Source organism: Gobio gobio (genome assembly GCF_949357685.1).
Source record: "Gobio gobio genome assembly, chromosome: 18".
NCBI classification, from domain to species: domain Eukaryota; kingdom Metazoa; phylum Chordata; class Actinopteri; order Cypriniformes; family Gobionidae; genus Gobio; species Gobio gobio.
In genome coordinates this window covers 9,917,260-9,936,821 of record NC_137111.1, presented here as the reverse complement: position 1 = coordinate 9,936,821, position 19,562 = coordinate 9,917,260, and the positions used below count along the sequence as shown (strand labels likewise).

Sequence of the window (19,562 nt, the reverse complement as noted above, 5' to 3'; positions counted from 1 at the left end):
CAGAAACAGCAAAAAGGCTTCCCTTCAGCTACAGGGCTAAAGCTCCATGACCACATTGGAATCAAAATGAGCGCAATAAGTTTTGGTTGCTCGGTTTCATTTGTCGTAGAACACTGGCAGAGAACAGTCATTTCCCCTGGAAAAAATGCATTCGATTTCTGCCCTTACATTACACACGGACAATAACACATTTGTCTCTCTGTCACTGGACTGACATACTGTACAACACATCCAGTCATGAACGGGGTGCGTCGAGGATTCATTACAGCTTATATTAGTCTTAGCAGTAATACAGAAGTGATGATGGTGTCTGTCATAACCATTTGTAAGCTTTGGTGTTACATATTGCTATTGCTCATCGCGGATTGGGTCATGCCTGTCATCTTACTCACGCACTCAAATGAACATGCTTGTGTTGTAGTTTAAGGAAGCGTTTCTGTAAGAGTTGTAGAAGTATGTTCTAGCTAAGACCAGACACTTAAACATGTATTTAATAAACAATTAGACAAATTACAAGTGAATAAGACGCCTTATTAGATGGGAATTAAAAGCTAAAGTTGGCCATTACTCAGAGAGGAACTGACACTTCAAAGTAATTGTTTTTATGATTCTTTTATTTCTTCATAATTATATTATAATTTCTGTAATTGTATCAAATAGTTGAAGCGTTTTAAAGTAACACAAACCAACAAATAGCACAAAACATCACAGAATTCATAGCTAATACTTAAAGATGCTTGTTTTCCCACCAAATATAATGTCACTTCCTCGAATAGGGCGGAGCAAGGAATGATAGATAATACAGGATCATTAAACTATAAAATATTTAATCATTAAAAAATACCCCCCCCCCCCCAAAAAAAAAAAAAAAACATTTCATTACATAAAAAAACTATATTCCTAAATAATGGTGAAAATCTTTAACAATTGGGAGTTTCATATTTTATTCTATATATTAACACATTTATAATTTGTCATTTAAAGTATACACTATCGTTCAAAAGTTTGGGGTCAGTAAGAAGGTTTAATTTTTATATTTTTTGGGGGGAAAATAGCTTTTTTTAAGCAGTGATGCATTAAACTGACAAAAAGGGACAGTAAAGACAGTACATTTTTTTTTTACATTTCGAATAAATGCTGTTTGAATTTGTCATTTCATCAACAAAATCCCCAAAATAAGAGTCAGCACAACCATTCTCAACATTGATAATAATCATAAATGTTTCTTGAGTAGCAAATCATCATATGTGAATGATTTCTGAAGGGTCATGTGACACTGAAGACTGGAGTAATGATGTCTAAAACACAGCTTTGATCACAGGAATAAATTACATTTTAAAATATATAATTACATAGAAATATTTCCTAATAATACCTTCTTTTTTTAAGTACAAATCACATAAATGCTGCCTTGGTGTGCATTTCAAAAAGATTAAAAATATCTTACTGACCCCAAACTTTTGAATGGTAGTATATCAAATATTATTCTTATATTCTATATTATAATCAAGAGGACAAGAAAATGTAATGCAAAGTTGATCGCCACTCGTACGTCAGTGCAGTGACAGAGGAGCAAATAAAAAGTACCATTGATAATTCAAACCCATAAATCCACACCTGAGGACTCGATTCACTGGCAGAACAGGCTGAACACAGGAGATTGGTGATGTAAAATAGATGCAGGGGGCGTTTCTTTCAGAGATCCGCGTTTATCTGACGGTGACGCCGAGCTTCTCCAGAACACGCATGCCCTTTTCCTCATACTCTTCCCGCGTCAGCCAGAAGTTGTCCTTGTCTTTCATGATGTCAGCCAGCACCGCCCCACCCAGAAACACCATGTGCTTGCGGCGGGGAGGGTCCTCGATTCGGATCTTGAATTTCTATGGGGGTATTAAATAGACAGCGTGACGAGAATTTCAGGGGAGTGGAATAGCATGGACACTGACCCACATACCAGAAAACGGCTTGAATGGATCTCTTTAATGCATATAAAAAGCACACTGTCCAGTTGGGAATGGAGCGGCCAACCCAAATGGGAGAATAATGAGGTGTACAGTGTACATGTGGAGCCGTTCTGTGTTCCTCCGCTCTCAGACCCTGAACGGCTATAAACAGGTGGCTGAAAGGCTCTCATGGAGGCCTTCGTGTAAAGTCGATTGCTTTTTAATTTGCCTTAAACGCAGTTTTGGGATAGGCAGACAGACACGTCGCTCGGCCGTATCGGGCATGCCATCTGAAATTGATCATCTATATATAGCGGCCTGACATGCGGCCCACTCTGAGGCTCCCCAAAATGCTTTTCCAGGCCAATGGCCAGGTTTTAAATGAGATGGAGCTCAGCTGGGCAGTTCTCTCACTGTTTAGGAGCAGGTGATGCAGCTCCACCTGCTGGTGCACAAGAGGCATTACGACACGCCTGTGTGCTTTTAAAACGTGTAAATACTTTCTTCTATCCCAGCTTAACTTTATAAAGTCTACTGTGTCATATTTGATATGCAAATTTCTAAGACCTCTAAATGATCGACATGATCAAAACTTCCTGAAAATGCTGTTGTACACCATCGATCACATGGCTTCTGTTGTCTGATTGACGGTTTATACTTTTGACCCTTTTAGGTTCGTGATACACTTGTTTTTTTTCTGTGAATTCTTTGAGAATAACTTATAATATTAGTTATATTTCAAGATGAACATATACTGAAGCAATGAGCTTTACTTGATTATCCACATCAGTTTTCATCAGGCTTTTGAGGAATGTTTCTTTGCTCATCTCTCAATCATCATTGTATTGCACGGCATTATATGTTTTGCCCCCCAAATAAAATCTATATAGCTTTGACCATAAAACGAATCATTTAAAGGGATAGTTCATCCCAAAATGAAAATTCTGTCATTAATTCCTCACCCTCATGTCTTTCCAAACCCTGTAAAACCTTCGTTCATCTTCTGAACACACATTAAGATATTTTTGATAGGTAGTAAAGACAGCGTAAATGTAGTCCATGTGACTACATTGGTTCAACCTAAAAAAATAAATATAAATAATGACTATTCAACAATCTCTTCTCATCTGTGTCAATCTCCTACGCTGTTGGCGTAGTGTAATGAATGCAGCACTTCTGAGTTCTACGGCAGCCCGGGGTTGGAGTTTCAAGCACAAAAAGTAATCTCGTCACTTAATAAATTAAGGTTGAACCACTGGAGTCACATGGACTATTTTAACAATGTCTTTACTACCTTTCTGGGCCTTGAAAGTGTTAAATTGCTGTCTATGGAGGGATCAGAAACCTCTCGGATTTAATCAAAAAGATCTTAATTTGGGTTCTTAAGATGAAAGAAAATTCTTAAGGGTTTGGAACAACATGAGGGGGAGCAATTAATGGCAGAATTTAAATTTTTGGGTGAACTAACCCTTTAAATATCACCTTACAAAGACATATTATTAGGAGATTATAAGCACTTACACACTTGAAATGGTTAACCCTGGGTAAACTACATCCTGGGTTATCTAGCTTCACATTTCACTCTGCTCATAATTAATCCGGGGTATTCATAAGATGATGTTTCACATTGTACATTTCTAAACCCAGGGTTAATGTTCTTTTTGCCTATTTGCAGGGTCAATGCCATTGATTGGATGAATGCAGCGCGCAACCTGTTTACATAAAAGTTCTAGCATTGCGCATCTTAGTATTGCCGACTGTATTATCAAGTTTATACTGAAAGGACACTTCGGACTATAAAAGGTAAGAATGAAACTGTCTCTTCTTCACTCAAGTTGTTGCGTTTTTCTGTCAGAATTTGAGATTTTTCCTCTCAAACGCTGAATTTACCGTTTATATACAATGTGCAGTGTTGCCGTGTCTGTCCAAAGTACGCAAATATGAGTACGCGATTGATTGTCTGCTAAGCGTCTAGATTTAACACACAAACACTGCACCATTTCACACTGTACAAGTTTGGCATCTGCAAAAGCGTTTCATAAACCTAGGTAAAAAGTGGTGCTAACTCTGCTTCTAAATTACAAGTGTGAAACATTCCTTTACCCGGAGTTAAAAGCAGTGTTTAGAAATATCAGCAACAGCACCAAATTGCATATTTTTGCTCAGTTTTTCCTTCTCAAGTATGAGCTCTGTATTCTCACTTATAATCACACTATGTGAGTCATAAAAGCCTGATATATCAAATATAATACTACACACACACACTTCTTTTTTTTTTTATGTTGTCTAACGTTTAAATGAACTGTTCCGGACTATTGTTTTGTATGTAAGGCTTTTTCATCCAAGTCAACTACAAGAACAATTTGTATGCTGATTTAAACATTGACTCTGTGGCAGAGAAAGTTGGTAAATCATTGTGAATAATCGCGAAGCTGTTTAAAATCAGATGCAAATGGGCTATTGTTAAGCTCATGTTTGATGGATGACACATTTACACATAGGGCAAACTTACCGAAAGCTTGTCAACATCACCCTTCAGTACCCGCTCTAGATAAAGCTGCTTAAGTTCCCTCTCTAGTCGAGAGGGCAGACCAGGGTACATGGTGGATCCTCCAGACAGAACAATGTGTTTATAGAACTCAGCCCTGAGGAAGAGAGAGAGAGAGAGAGAGAGAGAGAGAGAGAGAGAGAGAGAGAGAGAGAGAGAGAGAGAGAGAGAGAGAGAGAGAGAGAGAGAGAGAGAGAGAGAGAGAGAGAGAAAGAGAGAGAAAGAGAGAGAAAGAGAGAGAAAGAGAGAGAGAGAGAGAGAGAGAGAAAGAGAGAGAAAGAGAGAGAGAGAGAGAGAGAGAGAGAGAGAGAGAGAGAGAGAGAGAGAGAGAGAGAGAGAGAGAGAGAGAGAGAGAGAGAGAGAGAGAGAGAGAGAGAGAGAGAGAGAGAGAGAGAGAGAGAGAGAGAGAGAAGGGAAGCACAGGAGGGGAGGATGAGCAGATAAAAACATACAGTGAGGTTCATTGATGCTGGAAGCGTACAGGGTAAAGTAAAAAAACCAAGTGTTCATCTTTAGATTATCATGTTATTGCATGGTTTGTTTATTTTAGTGCCACAAATTGAGACATAAATGATATTGTATATTGGAGGGAGGATCCTATCAGAAACTGTAGGAAGTGCTGGTGGTGTGGAATTAGAGCTCACCTGGTATCAATGTCTGCGGCGTGAATGGTGTTGAAGAGAAGTTCGGCCACTCCGACCCCTTCCACATTAATGAGATGGGGCTGGAACAGAGCCTCCGGGGCCTCGAACCTCTCTCCTCCCACCTTAATAAGCCGGCCATCAGGGAGCTGGAGGCACAGAGAAAATAGAACCGTTTAGGGTTTTAAATCAGTCAATATAAAGAGTTTTAGGGTGTGTTCACACTGTAGTTTGGTTCATTTGTTCCGAGACTTAAAAAAAACATTAGCATGTTTGGTTCAAATAAAACAAACCCTGGTGTGATTGCTCTCTGAGTGAGGTTCATTTGAATAACTGTGAACGCTGCCATCCGAACCCTGGTGCGCACCAAACAAGTGGACCGAGAATGGGTCTCGTTGAAAAGATGGGTCTCGTCCTCATCCAAACAAACTCTGATGCTTTTCGAAAAAAATATGAAAGCAAAACAGACGAAAGACATGAAAACGAAGAGGAGACCCTAAAAAGACTCGCATACCCATTTTCTCTTGTCATAGTCACGATGTTGCCCATCCCAGTTCGGTACAGGCATCAGAACCGTGGGTCACATCAGTAGGTTCCGTCTCAAATACGCAATACGACCAATCAGGTTGTGAATGTGAACATATCCTTTTGCCTTTAGGTTCGGTGATAAAGATACAAATGTGAACACTAAGCGGACCAGGAAAAAATGTTTTCATTTTTTGGTTTGGATCAAATGAACCAAGCGAACCAAACTACAAATGTGAACACACTCTTAGTCCTGGTCCACTTAGCTTTCATATTGGTATTTTAACACCGAACCTAAAGGCATAGGGATGTGTATATACCTGATTGGTCGGCTTTTATTACGTATATTTCGCGGCGGAACGAACCAAACATCCAAAACAATGCTGTGTACTGGGTTAAATGTGCTCGTAGTATGTGTGTAGCCTACATATGATGGTGTTTTGACCAGCTGAGAACTCATGAAGAGCTTATAAAATGTGTAAAGGGGTCAAAACAGCGGCAGGAATCCCTCCGTCACACACACAAGCGAAGATCTGCTGTGAGGAGATGCGGTTCTGACGCCTGTACTGAGCTGTGATGGGCAACATCAAGACTATGACGAGAAAAAAACAGGTGTGCTTGAGCATTCTGTCCTTTTTAGGGTCGCATTTTGTGAGACCATGTCCTGTTTTTTGTTCGTTTACATGTCTTTGGTCCGAAAATATACAAAATATACATCTGTGATGCTTTTACTGCTGATAAAATGACTACTTCCCTGAATATGTAATTAGACAAAATTTGTGATCCTTCCTATTTTTGCTTCTCCGAGTTAAATAAAAGTATTAATTTCTTAAACTTTTAAACTGTAATGTACATGCACATATGATTTGTGACTTGCATTATTAAACGGTCTCCAGTGGCAACACGACAGCAAGTATTTATGATTTATGATAAGTAAAATAAATACTGTGGTATAGAACCACTCCTTGTGTCCACATTCAGCTACTTTCTTATCACATGCCTCACTAACTTCAAACTGGACTTGATCATAAGATGTTCCTGTTAGACTGAGCAAAGTCTCAGGTCTGAAGGGTAACCCACAGCCGAGCCTAACTGTGATGACTAATGAGAAAATGGCGACAGGGTGCGTGGGAGTATATAAAGAGCCCATTGAGGACGGTCCAGAGGTCGGAAATGCAGAGCTTCCCAGCTGGGGAAGGATTGTGGCCACGCAGGAAATGATGTTACATGCTGGTTAAGCAACTTCAACACCACACAGCCTTCCTTGTTTCAAAACGTGTTCTTTTGATTCCCCTTTTTTTAATGCCCTCTAAAAGAAGAAGTTCAGAAATGAAATCAAAAGAAAAACACCACACCCATACCTACAAACTCAAAGAAAAGAAGGAACGTTGCCCAGTTTAGTAAAACTCTGACCAACTTGTGAGCAACTTTTGCCCCCTCTTGAGGCCACTCTGCTTAATTACACCTCCAGCAGCCAATCAGACTCCAGCAGTGTGTGGCGTCTCATAGACAGGATGTCAAAGTGTAGACTGAAGAATTTCCCTGCTGCTAAATCCAATCCGAAGAGCATATTACCATGGAAACGCAGAACACTTACGTGCCCCAGTGGGAAATCTGTGAAACCACATACTAAAAACTCCAGCCAGAAAAACTTCTGCCTCACAAACTGTAACATTTGAACTGTAACTTTCGAACATCTCAGCAAGAAGGATACTTTCACCCTGCAAGCTGTTAACACCTTTTAAAAACGCAACCTTGCGTTAAAACGGTTCATGAAATTCTTCCCGGAGTCGCATAAAACTGACCGTGTAGGACTCCACCAATACGGTGGTCTCCAGGGCGAGCTTCTGTTCTTGCTCGATGTTGTATCCCACGTAGCAGAGCTTCTCCTTCATCATGCGCACGGTCTCGAAGTCTGCCGAATGGTTGAAGGCGTATCCTCGCAGCAAGAGCAACTGTGTGATGGCAAAAAACAAACATAAATCACGCTTTTTTTATCATCTGATGAGTGTTGCAATTTATATTCCAAAGCAGGGCTCCGCTGGATCAAGGAACAAACAAAAAAAGAAAGCAAATTGAATCATTCTGAACAGAAACGCTTGTTTGAAATGACCTTTAACTGGTTAATACCATTATTTTATCTATCTGTTTAATACAGTTGCAAGACAAAGTATGCGAACCGCTTGCAGAATCTGTGAAAATGTGAATAATTTTAACTAAATAAGAGGGATCATACAAAATGTATGCTATTTTTTATTTAGTGCTGTCCTGAATAAGATATTTTACATAATTTATTTTTACATATAGTCCACAAGACAAAACAATAACTGAATTTATTAAAATGACCCCGATCAAAAGTTTATGAACCCTTGATTCTCAATACTGTGGGTCGTTCCCTGGATGATCCACGGCTGTGTGTGTGTTTTGTGATGGTTGTTCTGATCAGTTAAACTGAACAATGTTCTTCAGAAAAATCCTCCAGGTCCTGCACATTCTTCAGTTTTCCAGCATCTTTTTCATTTTTGAACCCTCTCCAGCAGTGACTATGATTTTGAGATTCATTTTCTCACACTGAGGACGATTGAGGGACTCAAACACAACTATTAAAAAAGGTTCAAACATTCACTGAAGCTCCAGAAGGAAACACAACACATGAAGAGACGGGGGTGAAAACTTATTAAATTTGAAAATCAAGGTAAATTGTACTTCATTTGTCTTCCAGGAAACATGCAAGTATCTTCTGTTGCTTCTGAAGGGCAGTACTAAATGGAAAAAAAATTATATTTAAACAAAATAAGAAAAATTTGGACATCTTCATCCTGTTCAAAAGTTTTCAACCCCCAGCTCTTAATGCATTATTTTCTTCTGGAGCTTCAGTGAATGTTTGAACCTTTTTTAATTGCTGTGTTTGAGTCCCTCAACCGTCCTCAGTGTGAAAAGATGGATCTCAAAATCATACAGTCTCTGCTGGACAGGGTTGAAATAGGAAAAAGATGCTGGAAAACTGAAGAATTTGCAGGACCTGGAGGATTTTTCTGAAGAGCATTGGGCAGTTTAACTGATAAGACAAACAAGAGCCTCAAGAACAACCATCACAAAACACACACACAGCCGTGGATCATCAAGAAAACGACACACAGCACTGAGAATCAAGGGTTCATAAACTTTTGAACAGGTCATTTGAATAAATTCAGCTATTTTTTATCTTGTGGACTATATGTAAAAAAAAAATATGTAAAATATCTTATTCAGGACAGCACCAAATAAAAAAATAACATACATTTTTTATGATCCCTCTTATTTATCTAAAATGATTCACATTTTCACAGATTCTGCAAGGGTTTCACATACTTTTTCTTGCCACTGTATTTTAATTTATCAGTCAAACAATCATGAATTCAAATAGTACAGCCTATGCAAAAGTGATGTTGACACATCCAACGTGAGTGAAATGCCCGCGGGCTCAGCTGTCAATCATCATAGGTAAGCCGCTGTGGCAAAGCACTGGCATTAGATTTTGGATCTCAGGAGTTTTTCCAGAGGATTTGACACCAACTATTAAAGCATTACATTTAAGTGAAAATGAATGGCGGGTAATATCCAGCCTGGTGTGTGCTTTCAAACCAGCCAAAATTACAGGTTAGTGTAGAACTGCTACAGGAAAAAAATAAACACCATGTTTTTAAAGTTAGTATTGTGGCTTTATGTATGGTCAGGCACTTGCATGTGTCATTATATTATTAGCATTTGACCAAAAGCAAACTCAAAATGAGCTACGAGGTTTTTCACCAGCGAATATCTGAGATTTGTGTTTTGTCTGTCAGTAGAACGGCAGTCAGTGCATTGCATTACGTTTTCATCATTTTACAAGTTACAAAGTTTCTTGTAGCTATGTGAGTGCTCGGTTTTTCCTGTTGTGTAATACATGTGGCCAAAATCTTGTGTTATAAAAGATGAAGTGATTACACATAGGCTGTATTGACTATGACTAGACAGCAAATACCAAACTACGACTCTCTTCTCTGCACCTCAAATACATAAAACATTAGCCTTTACAAACATCCTGTTTTTAGAGTAAAGAAAAAGCTGTACTTTAGCCTGGATGCCAGCCAAACTTAGCCCCGCCCACAACATTTGAGGTGGGGAAGTTTGGTCTGGACTTGATCCGTTGTGGAGAAACTATGCTCGAACCAGAGCTGTTCGGACCAATGAAATTGTCAGGGCGGGCTTTATATACGATGATGGACAGATGATCAACAGTAACGTAATCATCCACGTCACCAAAGAGCGCTTGGGTTGAATTCGTTTACAACAAAGATGGCTGCCGCTGGAGAATTGAGATATGTAGATTTTGCCATTGCGTCTGTTATAGAAGATATCGACAGTGCATTACTTTTAAAAGAGGAACAGAGAACCGCATTCAAGGCATTTGCCGCTCAACATACATCACTTACTCCGTTGCTCTGATTGGTTTTAGGTCTATCCAATTGAGTGCAGAGGCATTTTCTTTCCTGGTTCGGTTGAAACATGCCTCATAATCACAGCCCAATGGAGCAGAAACAGACTCATATTCTGACTAGAGTCTGAGTATGACAACATCAGGCTAGCTGTACTTATTCAAACAGCCAGTTTTTTTATTTACCCTTGCACTGCAAAGAAGACGAGGCTCCAAAAGGTTTTCATTAAAGGGATAGTTCACCCAAAAATGAACTGAGTTATATTAAAAATGTTCTGGCTAATCCAAGCATTATAATGGCAGTAATAGTTGCTCTATTTTTGAAGTCCATAAAAAAATCATCTCTCCGGCGGCTCTGGGGGATTAATAAAGGCCTTCTGAAGCAAATCGATGCGTTTGTGTAAGAAAAATATCCATATTTAAAAATGTATTTAATTTTTTTCTATGGCTCTGCATCAGCCGTACCCGCGCCATCACTTCTGGCGAATAAGGTCAAAATACATGCAAAATACCGGCGCGATCATAGATATATACATAGATTCCTCATTACTGCCTGCACGGATCGGTCGAATGAGGCATCTACGTATATATATCTTTGATCGCGTCAGTATTTTGACCTTATTCACCGGAAGTTATGGCGCTGGGAATACTAGATAACATTAGTTTGATAAGAGGTAAAAAAAAAAGAAATAAATACTGTTCGTTTTTCGCAGAAACCGATCGTTTCGTGTCTTAAGACGTCAATGTGTCGCCACGAGCTGCATGGTTTAATATGGATTCGTATGTCTATGTGTTTTTACTCTCATTGCTCTCATACGCTAAAATATCCCCATTGACAAGCATTATACGACTTTCACACTGCAACGGTTGGAGTTAAAAATCTTTATTTGTGTTCTACTGAAGAAACAAAGACACCTACATCTTGTATGCCCTGGGGGTAAGCAGATAGACATAAAAATTTTGTTTTTGGGTGAGCTATCCCTTTAACGGTTGAGGTGGCTAGAGCTGCTGTATGAGGTTTCACTGACAGTTTGAGGATACACTGGAGTTACGAGGTTTAATCACAAGATCAGTATTGGCAAAAAAAAAATATACAAGAAAAGTTAATAACTGGATTTTCCTAATCAAACCCTTTTCGGAATGTAAATGTAAAAAATGTGGTAACAATTTATTTACGGGTTCAGTTGCTTATTAGCATGCATATTACAAGGCTATTGGCTGTTTATTAGCATTTATAAAGCACATATTAATGCCTTATTCTGCATGACTTGATTCTATATCCCTTAATCCTACCCAATACCTACACTTACCAACTACCTTTGCCTTTGAGTTTGAGTCAAAAGTCATATTTAAAGTCCCTGTAAAGGCAATTCTGAGATTTGTTTCTAAACGCATTATAAATATTAGAAATGTATTGCTGAAACGCATTACAAAGATTACAAACACGTGCATCAGTTCACCTGCTCGCGATGAGTTACTGTCAGTACCGTTAGTTATTACAGCCTACAACTTACAAAACAACTTACAAAGCAAAAACGATGATATCAAGAAGAGGTGCATTAATTTTGTGAACAGCTACCTTGATGGAGAGCTGTGGATCACCACCAACACCTGCCTCTGCAGTGACTTTACACCGGATAGTTTTACAAACTTTCATCTGAGACCACTGGGATTCACTGATAATTCACTGCAGAATGGGGCCGAACCAATATTTCTCCGCGCCGGCCTTCATCCTCCCGTCCCGCCGACATCTGGTGCCTTCGTGAACTTTACGTGAGTGTTGTCTCGTGTGCTTAAGACAGCTTTCCCGCAATGGGAGTGGATTCAGCGCAGAGAGCGGACACACCCCCAGCGTTTGAGAGCAGAGAATGCTGCTTATTTTTTCAAGATTTTGATAAGTTATTTTATTTACTTGCCGGATTTTTTTATGATTCAAATTTGGCTGGGTGGTTAACACATTTGTCTGTGGTGTGACAAACTCAGAGCACATATTTAATTGTGACTTTACAGGGACTTTAATAGTGAATATGAGTTCCCCATACTAAAGTGTTACCAGAAATGTATTGTAAAATACTGATTCTGCTCGGAGTGAACTTATTGATTTCCCCCCTCCAGTGTTTAAGCCCTGTTCCAAAGTGACTTATATAATGTAATTAATGCAAAGCATGCAAAACACGCACAAAGAGCACACATTTGGATTCATGCTGTACGAGAGAGTAGCCTGTTCTATATACTGTTAGAATACTGTTAAATATAAAGGATTTGTTGAGGAGTGAGGGGAACTATAATGTTACAATGTTAATACACGTTTCTTTTGATTTAGAGATATTTTATATTATTTCTGAATGGAATAATAAAATGTTAGATGTTTTTTTTTTTTTTTGACTACCTTTTAAGTCAGGTGTAGGGCTGCCCCCTAATAGTCGGCTAAACATTAGTCGCAGAAAAAATATATACATAAGAAGTGGCAAAGTCATGCAGTCCGTGAGGGACAGATTGTTAACTTGTTGTAATTACAGTATGTCAGGCAGGAAATCCAAACATTTACCTATCATCCATCGCCCTCAAATATGGATTATCATTTGAAACATGCAAGTAATAGCAACTTCACTCTAACGTTAACCTAGATAAATGTGCACTATTAATAGTGTACAGCAAAAGTATTAGTGCACTAACTGAGTGACCTGGAGGCGCCGGCACGATAACTTGAATTTATTCCTGATAACAGTGGAAACAACTTCAAATATATATTTAGTCATGCAGATTTTATCTGTGTAAACTCCCAATAACATCAAAACGCTGTTCTTTGATAAAACGAATAAAACAAACAGGATGCTCTTTCTGCCATCTCAGTCTCTGTGAACTCTAGCATGTCATAAAAATGAACCCGAAACTCAGAGTAAAGGTTACTTGCCTCACAGACTTGAGAATTACTATCTTTAGAGAGCTTGAAATGTCTACTTTTAACCTCTTAACTTGAGCCCCTAGTTTTGAGAATTTACTGAAAACGACATACCCACATACAAATGTCTGCAGCTCTTAAACCCTATGGTCTATATTCATAAATCTGGTCATATTTTAAACTAGACACTTGACATTTTGTTACCCAAGAGTCATAATAACTCAAAGTAGCATAGGAACAGAGTAAAACAAGGTAAAATATACATGTAAGTGACTCACGTTTAGTTTTTTATTGAAATTCACTCAGGGAAAAATGGATGAGACTTTAATGTTAAAGGCCTGAAAATAACCTAAATATAAAACTGAATGTCTGATCATGTTTTGTTTCCAATTTGAGGATGATGCGCTCAAAAACGTAGCTTCTGTAAGCTTTTATGTCAAGAAAAGTGTAGGCTTCCTTTCAAAATGGCCATTTATTTCAGAACATTTGTAATTGTAAAGAAGTTTTTCATTAAAATAAATCTGCAATAAACTGTCAATTATAATGGATATACAGTAACTTCACTGTTGCTTTAGTTACTGAAAAACTAAGGCAACTATTTACAGAATTTACAAAGTGTAAAAAACTAATTTAGTTGATAAGGACTGTCTGTCATACAGTCAGCGAGCTGCGCTAAGGTGTGTGCGTAAACTGCGCCAGTGTGAATGGAAACGTCAGCACGAGTAGTATTCACCAATGCTGTTTACATATACTGCACAAGATGATGCCTTTTGATTGGTCACTACATCCATCCATTAAAACTTTGCTGGCAAGGCATTGGCTAGGCATTGACTGGCTTTATCCAATGAAAACCATGGGTGCTATGATTGACACCAACCCAAGCCTGTAATGCCCTTCCTGGATATATTGAGTCACCCAAACGCCTGTGATTGAAGAAGAGAGACGAGGGAGGGCTCAACTTGAGCGCAAGAGTCCAAAATACACAAGTATAGGCGAGAAAATTCGGATTAGAATCGATAGTTTATTGAAAATGGACATGATAGATTACTCTAATTCAAAACGCTCAAGCAAACAAAGGAGGTTGTTTTCCCTATTTTTTCATTGTTTTGGATTAAAAAGTGGGATGCATTTTGAAGAGCGTTTCTTGGATTCGTCCGATCCGATCCGCACGATAGGAGTTGAAAGATGAGTACTGCGTTTATTCTGTTCATGTTTACATGGCTGGTCCTTTAGCAATTCATTTAACCCTTTACTCTCTGGTGTATTTATTGCAAAAACAAGTTCAGAACATGAATCTTGATTGTTTTAGCTTTCAAATGATGCATAGTTTGTGATAGTTAATTGAATATTTTTTATAAAACAAAAGTAAATAAGAGTACAAACACGCCCACTCCCATCCACCCCGTACATATTTCTATCCTGCTTCCGTTACAAATTTGCGGGGACCAATCACAAACCGGCTTATCCACCTGGCACGCTATTGGTGGGTTTAACACAATGACTGATAGAGAAGTGACGGATTGTTGTCTGATTGGTTGAAGGACTCTCCAATTGCATACAGAGTCATTTGAACTATGCCCGTTGATCACGTCTCTTGGGCAGTAGAAAATACAGAGCAGACTCCCCAGACTAATGTTCAATCTAAAAAGATTGAGCTTGGTCTGGTGATAGCCACAGAAAGACATGTTTGACTGCTATGCTCAAGTCGCACATATTTTTCAGCTTCTTGCACGACACATCATTTTAAAAATGCAGCTCTCAAGTTAAATACAAGTTAAATGAGTTCTCTATACCTTGCTCCATTTTCATTCCACTACCCTGCATCTCGCAATTTTAAACACAAAAACATGCTCTGTCTGAATGGCTCCTTAAAAGGTAGTTGCTTTAACATGTTATTAGGGCAATTTAGGGTGTTGTGGGACATCTAAGCTCGGACGTTTTAAAATGAGGAAGTGAAATTAGATACTTCACATTATTTTAACCAAGATGCTGAATCATGAAAAGTGAAATTTTCCATACCTTAATGAGATAGCGTGTAATGTCTCGTCCCGCAATGTCCAGTCTCCTCGTGAGATGGGGCAGAGAGAAGCCCTCGTACACGGGACAAATGTGGGTTACGCCATCGCCCGAATCCACCACCACCCCTGTCAAAAGGCCTGCGTACATGTAGCACAACAGACAAATATTGATAGAATGTCCGAAATAAGCGACACACTGATAGTGGACTAGGTGCAATAAAATGTTTGGCAATTCAACATTGAGCAATAATGTTACGTCAGGGTTAAAACAGTACATAGGATAACTCACCTTGAGCATAAAGGGTTAGCACAGCCTGGATGGCGATATAAACGCCTGCAAACTGGTATGTCTCAAACATGACCTAAAGGGGACAAACAAAGACAAATTAACACAAAAAACAATTCACTATAATAACACTAGACCATAGTCCAAAAATAATTTCACAGCAGGGCTCGAACCCGGGTCGGTCGGCATGAGAGTCGGAAGCTCTAACAAAGGGGATAAAGGCTGCAACCTCTAGCGTCAGTCGCTAGAGCGTCTATTGAGATCAGAGGTGGTTACAGGAGGGGTTACATTGGTGCCGTGACCCAGATGGGAGTGAGGTTTAGTGGGGTGGGTGTAACGGTGCCAGCTAGTAGTTGCTGTGCGAGTAAACCTCACTCCTCTGCCTTTAGCCTCCTTGTTAGAGCGTCCGACTCTCATGCTGACAGACCCGGGTTCGAATCCCTTTTGGAGCGGGTGGTTTGAACAGGAGGGGTTACATAAGCATATCAGCTATTTTATAATTTTGTCAAAAACTGGTTTATCCACCTTATTTCTCAACACAGAAGTGAGCTATTTCCTGTGAATGTACGAGAATTTATTCATATAGCCATTATAGGTAAATAATTAGAATAATAAAGTGCAGTAAAAGGTTAAACTATTTGTGCTACAAACCAGTGTGTTTATAATAATGATATTAAATTAAAATAATATGCTAACATATGCTAATATAACATAACAGACAAGGCAGCTAAAATAACTGGAAGTAACTGACACCGGAAGCCTCACATATTCAAGATAAAAATGGCAGTGCTCTTTACAAATGAAGTGACTTAAAGGGTTAGTTCACCCAAAAATGAAAATTCTGTCATTAATTACTCACCCTCATGGTGTTGGACACCCGTAAGACCTCCGTTCATATTCGGAACACAAATGAAGATATTTTAGTTGAAAGCTGATGGCTGAGAAAGGATTCAGACAGGCCTCCATTGGCATTCAGTACATTGACACTTCCAAGATCCATGAAAGGCACTTAAAACGTCGTTACAAAGTCTATCTCACCACAGTGGCTCTACAATAATCATACAATGCGACGACAATAGTTTTTGTGCGCAAAAAAAAATCAAAATAACACCTTTATCCAACTTGTTCTCGACTTCCGTGTGTGCCTCCACGACGCATGCGCGAGAATATGACGTAGCGCCGGTGTTCGGGAATCGATGAAATACACACTTAAGCCCCATTTTGAGCACTACGCCGAGACCTAAAGCACGATCAATGTAGAATCCAACAGCTTAGACACGCGCGTCTTCCTCTGCTCGTAAACAAATCGCTTCTGGGTCATATGTCCGAACGCCGGATCTGCGTCATATTCTCGCGCATGCGTCGTGGAGGCACACACGGAAGTCGAGAACAAGTTGGATAAAGGTGTTATTTTGATTTTTTTTTGCGCACAAAAACTATTGTCGTCGCATTGTATGATTATTGTAGAGCCACTGTGGTGAGATAGACTTTGTAACGACGTTTTAAGTGCCTTTCATGGATCTTGGAAGTGTCAATGTACTGAATGCCAATGGAGGCCTGTGTGAAGCCTTTCTCAGCCATCAGCTTTCAACTAAAATATCTTCATTTGTGTTCCGAATATGAACGGAGGTCTTACGGGTGTCCAACGACATGAGGGTGAGTAATTAATGACAGAATTTTCATTTTTGGGTGAACTAACCCTTTAAGCTCTTTGGTCGCACTTTATATTAGGTGGCCTTAACTACTATGTACTTACATCAAAAAATAAGTACAATGTACTTATTGTGTTCATATTGTATAGCAAAACACATATATTGCTGATATTGAGGTGGGATACAGGTAGTGTTAGGGACAGGTGTGGTGTTATGGGTAAGTTTAAGGGTAGGGTTAGGTGTAAGGGAAGTGTCAACAGAGAAATTATAAAATGTAATAACTACAGAAATTAATAACAGATATAATTACATGCAGGTAATTTAAAAAAAGTAAGTACAATGTACAAAATTTGAGCAAACATGTACACAATAAGTGCATTGTATCAAATTATTAATTTAAAATGTAAGTACATATTTACAGTAGTTAAGGCCACCTAATGTAAAGTGGGACCAGCTCTTTTTTAGGTCTTTTAGGGAGTCTTTTCACACCTCTAGATAATTAGCTTTGTTCCGAAACAGGGACTTTTCAAAGCGTTCCAAAATGCAAGTCACATGAGAGTAAAACTGTCATCTTATTGGTCAGTTTCCTGCGTCATCATCTATAAGGTGGATTGACAAGTTCGCTCCGAGAGCTTAATGTGGCTTTATCTGTAGCTGTCGAGACACACACAAACACTTACAAATGTAGTCGTCATTCCCGCTCAAACTGATATATTATTTATAATGCAGTTAGAGCTGATGAACTGACTGTGCTGGCGCTAATCTTCATAAAACCACATCTTCAACTTCAACATCAAAGAATAATGTCAACCCACTATTTAGAAATTACATGAGAGAAAAACGTTCATACCATGTCAAAAACATGAAATATATTACCGTTCAAAAGCTTAGGGTCAGGAGAATTGTTTTAATGTTTTCAAAGTCTCTTCTGCTCACCAAGGCTGCATTTATTTGATCAAAAATACAGTAAAACCTTAATATTGTGAAATATTATTACAGTTTAAAATAACTGTTTACCGTTTGAATACGTTTTCAAATGTAATTTATTCCTGTGATCAAAGCTGAATTTTCAACATCATTACCCCAGTCTTCAGTGTCACATGACCCTTCAGAAATTATTATGATGTGCTGCTCAAGAAATGTTGCTTTCATGTCAAAATTGCTTAAATAAAGCTCTGTATGCTTTTGTATCGCTCATGTCATACACCATTTGGTCTGCACAGCGGTGCTTCCAGTCAAACACACCTTAAATCTGCGGTGGTCAGGTGGTACAGCGATCACATGGTACAAGCCGTAGCTCTCAGAAAATTACGAAGTGAAGGCTTTTTACAGTTCAGAATCATTACGTTATTACGACATGGCGTGAACGCGCCTTTACGTTTAATATTATTATTAATGTCGAGCTGCTTAATATGTTTGTGGAAACCGTGATACATTTTATCAGGATTCTTTGATGAATAGAAAGTTCAAAAGAACAGGATTTATTTAAAATAGAAATGTAATCATGTAAAAGTCTTGATTTTCACCTGCCTTAATTTAAACTTTTGAACTGTATATTCTGTATATATACTTTATATTGTATATACATAATTTAGGGCATCAAAAACGCTCAAAACTACGAGGCTAGGCCAAACACTATGATACTTGAATGACCTTTCCAGCATTTTTGGGGACGTTTTGATATGCATTTTTCGGTGCATGTTTTCACACAAATTTTTTTTTAATAGATTTAACACAAAGTAATCTCATTAAATTTTACAGCAATAAGAAACTTACGAAAATTACCATGACGAACAAGAATTATACCAATATAATAACTCCGATTAGGGTGGGTAGGCTACATTTGTCTTAATGGAAATATTAATTTCTCAATTCATTTCTTTAGATTATGGTGTGAAATGTGACATGGACAGATTCAGAAGAATGGTCTGACTACACACCTCTATGATCTTCTCGCGGTTCTTGGTCGGGTTCATGGGAGGCTCTGTGAGGAGGATCTTGCAGTTGCGCGAGTTGATATTGAGCTTCTCCGGGCCGAAGGTGTAATCCCATAAGTGCTTCATATCATCCCAGTTCCTGACGATGCCGTTCTCCATTGGATAGTTCACCTCCAGCATTGAGCGCAGTTCACTCGCTTCATCTCCCACCATCAGATCCTGAGTAATCATAAGTCAAAGGTTAGGAAAACCATCTCGGCTCATAGCTATGATGATGAGACCAGAGGTCACTGATAGTATCAGTCAAAAACACTTCAATGTGGCAGCTCAGCATCAGCATTTCCACAATAGATGCAGGACACAGGGAATCTCATGTCCCACAGCTGATACACTTTGGTGCAGAGTTAGAGTATGAGTCACGAGGACACCTCCGTTATGGCTCATGTAGAGCTCAAGCACAGTAAACACGGCCCTCCTTCACTAGAACCAACATGCACAGAGCAGCAGATCTCCATGCACAACATGTTAGTAATTTTCATTGACCCCCTTTACCCCAGATAAACCCTCACATGTTTAGCATTAATCTTTTGTCTTTTATGAGTTTAATAAAGAACTCGGTCTCATCTTCTGTCCATACATAACGCACCTTCTTTA

At 38.9% G+C, this 19,562-nt stretch overlaps 1 protein-coding gene across 2 annotated transcripts in view; it reads right to left on the bottom strand.

The window, feature by feature from the left end:
* Window positions 1-603: 603 nt before the first annotated feature.
* Window positions 604-19,562, bottom strand: part of actr2b (actin related protein 2b) — a 34,468-nt gene continuing 15,509 nt past the window's right edge. Inside the window, exons 4-10 of one of the 2 annotated variants that reach the window (XM_079843162.1) lie at window positions 18,912-19,127; window positions 15,323-15,395; window positions 15,035-15,171; window positions 7,463-7,612; window positions 5,136-5,281; window positions 4,456-4,588; window positions 604-1,880 (exon numbers count right to left, since the gene is read on the bottom strand). In XM_079843162.1, coding sequence (XP_079699288.1) covers window positions 1,710-1,880; window positions 4,456-4,588; window positions 5,136-5,281; window positions 7,463-7,612; window positions 15,035-15,171; window positions 15,323-15,395; window positions 18,912-19,127 — 1,026 coding nt within the window. In that variant the 3' untranslated portion in view covers window positions 604-1,709. The remainder of the gene's footprint in view (window positions 1,881-4,455; window positions 4,589-5,135; window positions 5,282-7,462; window positions 7,613-15,034; window positions 15,172-15,322; window positions 15,396-18,911; window positions 19,128-19,562) is intronic. The other variant, XM_079843163.1, reaches the window with a different exon arrangement.